The sequence below is a fragment of the Eucyclogobius newberryi genome, unplaced genomic scaffold (genome assembly GCF_026437365.1).
Source record: "Eucyclogobius newberryi isolate DKJ021-1_F unplaced genomic scaffold, fEucNew1.0.hap1 SCAF_17, whole genome shotgun sequence".
Lineage (NCBI taxonomy): Eukaryota > Metazoa > Chordata > Actinopteri > Gobiiformes > Gobiidae > Eucyclogobius > Eucyclogobius newberryi.
The window spans coordinates 4,350,048-4,357,547 of NW_027315801.1; the positions used below are offsets into that span (position 1 = coordinate 4,350,048).

At 43.3% G+C, this 7,500-nt stretch overlaps 1 protein-coding gene across 2 annotated transcripts in view; it reads right to left on the reverse strand.

Moving 5' to 3' along the window:
* Nucleotides 1-2,839: 2,839 nt before the first annotated feature.
* kif5aa (kinesin family member 5A, a) overlaps nt 2,840-7,500 on the reverse strand; it is a 35,888-nt gene continuing 31,227 nt past the window's right edge. For both annotated transcript variants that reach the window (XM_072448788.1, XM_072448787.1), the window contains exons 28-29: nt 7,013-7,101; nt 2,840-5,357 (exon numbers count right to left, since the gene is read on the reverse strand). In XM_072448788.1, the coding sequence (XP_072304889.1) occupies nt 7,020-7,101 (82 nt within the window). In that variant the 3' untranslated portion in view covers nt 2,840-5,357; nt 7,013-7,019. The remainder of the gene's footprint in view (nt 5,358-7,012; nt 7,102-7,500) is intronic.

Below are 7,500 nucleotides of genomic sequence, written 5' to 3' on the forward strand. Positions count from 1 at the left end.
TCCTCAAAATGTTGCAGGAACTTGTGAATACTTTTGTCATTACTCTTGAATAAGTCTATATTTAATGCCCTTTAAATTGTCACTGGGTGTTGACAGTTTGTCCCTAATGGCCCCTGACCTGACCCCAGAGGATCATGGGATACCATGTGCAAGGTAACACTCTGGACAAACACTGAGCTTTTCGACTTGATACTGCACTGTCTCTTTAAATACTTGTAAATACATTTGTATTGGTATTTCATTCATCATAATGTAAAGTAATGTGAAAGACTGGATAGACTTTCACTGACCTTGTGTTTGATGTTTCCTCCTGGCAACAGTGGGCGTTAGATGAAATGACAAATAATCAGTCTGGTGAAGGTGCATGTACTTTAAAAACACGGAGGAGCACTTACTGGTTCCAGTTGTTACAGTAGAAAGAAAACACTAAACTAGTAAAAAGTTAATTTAGCTGCATCATTTCAACGAATAATATACGGCAATATTGACTGACCTCCTGTCAGTGTTTTCACATTTACAAATTTTGTCATTAAATTGTAAAAATACACATGATTATAACTCTCTTCTGTTTACTCTCCCACTTCCTGTTCTTGTGGGAAAATCTGCACGGATCATCTCATTGGTCTAAACATCAAGGACTTATCTCTGTCCGAGTCCCAGGTTGACACTCGGACCTGCAGTGTGGGGGCGCCCCAGGGCACTGTCCTCGCGCCCTTTCTCTTCACCCTTTACACTGCAGACTTCAGACATGACACGGACAGCTGTGTCCTGCAGAAGTTCTCTGACGACTCTGCCATCATCGGACTCATCACGGACGATGATGATGCGGAGTACAGAGGACTGGCGCAGGACTTTGTGGACTGGTGTCAGCGGAACCACCTCCTCATCAACGCGGAGAAGCCAAAGGAGATGGTGGTGGATTTCCGCAGACGCCACCCCACTGCCCCCTCACCAGTGAACATCCAGGGACGGGACATTGAGAGAGTGACTCATACAAGTACCGGGTGTTCATCTGAACCACAAACTGGACTGGACTCATAACACAGACGCACTGTACAGGAAGAGCCAGAGTCGGCTCTACCTCCTGAGGAGACTCAGGTCTTTTGGAGTGACAGGGCCACTCCTGAAGACCTTCTACGACTCTGTGGTGGCATCGGCCCTCCTGTACGGTGTGGCCTGCTGGAGCAGCAGCATCACAGAGAGGGAGAGGAAGAGGCTGGACAGAGTCATCAAGAAGTCCAGCTCCGTCCTGGGCTGTGCTCTGGACTCGGTGCAGGAGGTGGGGGACAGGAGGGTCCTGGCTAGATTCACATCTATGCTGGACCATGAGTGTCACCCCCTGCAGGACTCTCTGTCCGCTCTGGAGAGCAGCTTCAGTGAGAGACTGATCCACCCTCGATGTGTGAAGGAAAGGTTCCGTAGGTCTTTCCTTCCTGCTGCTGTCAGACTTTATAACAAAAACTGTTAGTACTGAACACTCGCAATACTGACCTAACCTAATACTGATGTGCAATTCTGTCATATGTGCAATTACTGTGAAATTCATGTGCAATCTATGTGCTGTCGTGACACATATTCATGTGCAATTACTGTCGTGATCACAGGCAATGGTATTTATGTATTTATTTATTTATTTGTCTATGGGAGTTTTTATTTATTTATAGGAGATCTTCTACTGAAAGTGTTTTTCAGACTTCCTATAAGTGATCTGTTCTTCTGTATCTACCTCTGTATCTACCTGCGTTGCACCAATGAAATTTCCCCATGTGGGACAATAAAGGAATATCTTATCTTATCTTAACTGTTTTAGTCGAGGCACGAGTTTTCCTGGTTAAGATTAGTTTTAGTCTAGGTCCAGGTTTAGGCCTGGTTCAATCAGGTTAAGCAGTGGTTTCTTAGCTTGGACCAGGTTTAGACTTTGTTTAGCTTTGAAATATACATTTAGACAAAGTTTTGACCTACTTTAGTCCTGCTTTTGTAATTTGGACATTTTCTAATCCTTGTTTGGATCTAGTTTAGTTCTGGTTGAGTTCTTTAGTTTTTATTGAAAGGCATGAGATGTCGTGCGGAGCTTTGACCTAAACTAGGGATGTTTGTCTGACGGTGGACGGAATACTTTGAGAATCTTCTAAATCTCATTTGTCATGTCTTCCGAAGAGGAAGAAGAGGTTGAAGACTCGTCCCACCACCCAAGGGTCACAAGGGTCACAAGGTCACTAGGCACTAGTAAATTCACACTGTTAAACCCTCTTATCTCGGAGTTAGATCATCCAACGTGGCTGCGCCCTGCGTTTGGCTGGAGTTTTACGTCCGACAGTAAAAATATTGATAGTAGTTATTTTTACATTGGTCGCTCTCTACTGCCCCCTGCTGTCTGTGAACCTGCTCCTGCGCAGCCGTTTAGCCTCTGCGGTTAGAAATGCTCTGTCATGCTAATGTTGCTAACGTCTCCACGGAGCTTATGAGAACGAAAGAAAAAGTTCACATTTAAATGTTGAATTATGACTTAAAGTGCGTTCAGACCGCGGCGTCCAATTCGCGCGCGACGCAGGAGTTTGACACCCGAACATTTGAAGGCAGACGCCCCTGTCCAATAAAGGCGTCCCAGCGCACATGTGCAGTGGAGGGGTTGTTGTTTCCCCCTGTAGCTGTGCGATGGAAGAACAAGTGGCTTTGGTGTATTCACTTTACAAAGTCCAAAAACGGAGGGGACGGGCGATGTCCGGGTTGATAAATGAACTTAATTGGATCCATATCTTGTTTGATTGAGCGCCTTCTTGGGTTTTAATGTTTGATTTGAGTCGCCCAGAACCGTCATCAAAAACTCAAAACAGACACATTCTTTCTACAAGTTTATTATATTTTACTACAACACATTGCACATACAAGTTTACAGCAGTGATGGAGGAATAAACAGGTCTCCATGGTAACCCCATGTCGACACTACAGCAGAATCATGTACGGGAAAACAACATCTGTAACCTCCGGGCAGCTAGCATACACCTCCCGTTAGCATCTAGCTTAGTACAGGGCTAACAATATGCACATGGACATACAGGTCAAATAGACAGTGATATCCAGTTTGCAATGTTTTAGATAGTTGTACATGATTTGAACCATATAATAGGTTCTAAATGTTGCAGGTAATGTTCACACCAAGCAAAAGTCATCCAGAAGTTCTAAAAAGAATTAGCCAAAATTAGCCCCATTGTAGGCTAAAATTAATTTGTTTTTTTCAGTTTGTCAGTTGATGATGAGAAAGCTGTGCCAATTCATACATGATTATATTTCTTAATGAAGTCCAAAAAGTTACAACAAGCTAGCACGCCAAGTTAGCGCGGCAAGCTAGCACGGCAAATCTGCAATTCGACTCTGAAGACAAGATTTTACTTTCCAAAACAAATCAGTAAAAATGTCATTACACACTATTCACACGTCCCAAAAATATTGAGATCAAACAAGAATAATCTTAATCACTTTCAATGTTTAGTGTGAACAAAACCTTTACGTTGAAATTCTTTTGTTTTAGCATAACATAAAACTCAAACGTTGTTTTCTCTGACTTGGATGGACAGCCCTGAGATGTCAAATTTCAATGATTGACATGAGTTTAGTAAGATTAAGATATTATATTTTCACAATGTTCATTTTGTATCATACAGTAGCATTAGCTCAGACAATAAATACCCTTAAATCATAAATAAAATAAAAATGACATACAAAATATACAATTAAAGTTTAAATATTTCAAGCTATGTCTTTACAAAGGGTCTAATAAGAAAATAAATAATATCATTTTGACTTTGGTGAACTTTCCTTTCAATCCAAACAACATCGCTGCTTCCATCACGTCACATGTCACTCAAAATGCTTTTCAGATCTGCCTCGTCTTCCTCTCTCCTGATTGGCTGGTCAGGATTCACAACGAGGAAGTAAACATTCCGTTTTTTTCAGTGTCCTCAAACTCAAGTGGCTGCTTGAGTTCAGAACATCTAAAAAAAACGTTAACACTTTCAAAACACAACCGCACATGGCTTTCCATTAGTCCACACTGCAAAAGTAAAAGTCTACTTCAGTTAAAATGACATGATTTCATATTGAGTTTGATTAGTTTGTCTTACGTTGCTCAAAAAAAGTACGTTAATTGTTGATTTTAAATAAACACCATCTAATTTGATCTAATATTGCCTTTATTTATAATTACCTTAAAAAAACTTTGCTTTGGCAGGACATCAAATAAGAAGATGAGTTTTGGAGTGTATTTTTACATTAACAGTAAGAATTTGTTCATATTTGATTAAAAAATAATAAGAAAATTGGTTTGAACAAGTCAAAAGATCTGGTAAATAAATCTAAACCAAAATGAAATCAAGTCAAGTTAACTATAAAGATATTTATCAAATGCAGTGTTATTAGTACCAACCTTGAATAAAAATAAAACGATAAAACAAGTAGATTACATTGATATTGTTCTATGGAGCTAAAGTTCAGCACTACTTTCTAATGCTCTTGATTGACAGATATATTTGCGATCTGGTTTATGATTCAAAGATTATGATTACCAAAAAAAGTATTAGTCAAACTACTCTACATTTTCCGCTTTATGAAAGATAAAACTGAGGAACTTTCCGCACTTTTTTGGGATCGACATTAAGCAATGAATCACCGTTTTCAAATGCCCGCCTAAAGACCTAAGCATTTTTCGCATTTACATAGATACACATCGCAACAGTGGACTCTCCCTGATCTTATGTTTGCATTTCTTTTGGGATCATATTTGGATTCAAACGAAACGGGGGCATGAACACTACGTAAAGGGTGGACGTGTTTAGTTATTTTTATTTTTTTAAACATCTGTGCAAATCGCTCAGCCTTCTCCGAGAGCCTCATGCAGCCGCCGGGGAAAGCGACCCCCAAGCGAAGCGGCGTACATGCAGCGCGCCGCTTCTTCTGTTACGGTTTTAATTTATGGTGGGGGTCAGGTATGCTCGCGGGAATGCCGTGGTCCACGTGGTGAGCGCAAAGTGGCGGGCAGTTGCTGGTCAAAAGAACCCACACCGGAGCCTACATACTTCTACTGTTATTTACAGCGGTGGACGATCGCGAGGCGGCCCTGAGCGAAGGAAATCAACACACCGCCGAGTCGGACGAAGCAACGAAAACAAAACGCTTTTAGCTCACGGTGATTCGAAAGGGCAAGGCCAGGGAAGAGGAGAGAAGAGGAGGAGAGAGGAGGAGAGGAGGGCTTCATTTACAGAGGGGAGAGTGGTCCGGGTGAAGAGTAGTGGCGATGCAGAGGAGGCGGGGCGACATGCAGAAAGGGCGGGGTCCAAACGGGAACAGTGCTCGGTCACAATCTGGAAGAAAAGAGAGGATGAGAGTTACGGAGAAGAAGCAGAAAGTTGTATATCTTTTCTGATCATGTTTTACGGCTCGACTGATTCTGTATCTGCCGACAAGTCACTGTGTTCTATTAGAATAAGTCTGTAAATGATAAACAGTAATAAACAAACACTGTCTGACGGTGCGAAATTCTAATGGAGGCAAAATTTAAATAGACAACATTTTCGGTCATGTTTAGGGTTTTTAAGATGCACTTTTGCAGTATGAAGGGTTCGCCACCTGCTTGTCTCCATGGATATTATATTGCTTTGCCTGGAATTACCTATAGTAATACATTGAACCTTAATGTAATCTTAATTCAATAATTAGGTATTTTTAAAGCAAGAAAACAAAACAAAAAACAAATCTGGCTTTTGAATCAACCACAATATCCCAAAAGAAAAAAGTCAGTTTGCTTGCTTCTTTATCAAAACAAAAAGAGTAGGAAGAGTTGTAGTAGGAAAAAAGTCTTGTTTACAAAAAGAATTTCAGGTTAAAGGTGTAATGACTGTGGACAATAAAAAAATAGTGTGGACAACATTTCTTCTAAGTGTGTTTTCTATTCAATAAAATATGATAAAGGTACGACCTAGTTCAGTTTTACTCTTTACAGCAGTCCACATGCAGCGCTCACTTTCTTAATGCATTATGAGCATAATTATTCACAGTGAGTTCATAAGCGCTTTCCACAAAAAAACTGAAAACTTTTCCACAAACTGTACTGGAGTAAAACAAATGTTATTTCATTACAAGAAAGTATCAGGTGCAGCCCCTAGCCTTGTGCTTTCTTTATTTGTCACACAATTCATCTTTGTTGACCAAATCCAAACAAACTTTTGTCAGAGTAGGCCAGTGGACTGACCATGGCATTAACTGTGAGGCCGGTGGACTGACCATGGCATTAACTGTGAAGCCGGTGGACTGACCATGGCATTAACTGTGAGGCCGGTGGACTGACCATGGCATTAACTGTGAAGCCGGTGGACTGACCATGGCATTAACTGTGAGGCCGGTGGACTGACCATTGCATTAACTGTGAGGCCGGTGGACTGACCATGGCATTAACTGTGAGGCCGGTGGACTGACCATTGCATTAACTGTGAGGCCGGTGGACTGACCATGGCATTAACTGTGAGGCCGGTGGACTGACCATGGCATTAACTGTGAGGCCGGTGGACTGACCATTGCATTAACTGTGAGGCCGGTGGACTGACCATGGCATTAACTGTGAGGCCGGTGGACTGACCATTGCATTAACTGTGAGGCCGGTGGACTGACCATGGCATTAACTGTGAGGCCGGTGGACTGACCATGGCATTAACTGTGAGGCCGGTGGACTGACCATTGCATTAACTGTGAGGCCGGTGGACTGACCATGGCATTAACTGTGAGGCCAGTGGACTGACCATGGCATTAACTGTGAGGCCAGTGGACTGACCATGGCATTAACTGTGAGGCCGGTGGACTGACCATGGCATTAACTGTGAGGCCAGTGGACTGACCATGGCATTAACTGTGAGGCCGGTGGACTGACCATGGCATTAACTGTGAGGCCGGTGGACTGACCATGGCATTAACTGTGAGGCCGGTGGACTGACCATGGCATTAACTGTGAAGCCGGTGGACTGACCATGGCATTAACTGGCGGCGGTCTCCTGCTGCTGCATGATGAAGTGCCGCTTTGTGTCGTCTGCCTGGCTGCCACAGTGCACATCAGGCCTGCACAAACACAACATATGCTCATATCTACACACGTCTCTGTACATCCCCCTGGGCGTGGCTCACGTCTACACACGCCTCTGTACATCCCCCTGGGCGTGGCTCACGTCTACACACGCCTCTGTACATCCCCCTGGGCGTGGCTCACGTCTACACACGCCTCTGTACATCCCCCTGGGCGTGGCTCACATCTACATACATCTCTGTACATCCGCCTGGGCGTGGCTCACATCTACACACGCCTCTGTACATCCATCTGGGCGTGGCTCACGTCTACACACGCCTCGTACATCCCCCTGGGCGTGGCTCATGTCTACACACGCCTCTGTACATCCCCCTGGGCGTGGCTCACATCTACATACATCTCTGTACATCCGCCTGGGCGTGGCTCACATCTAT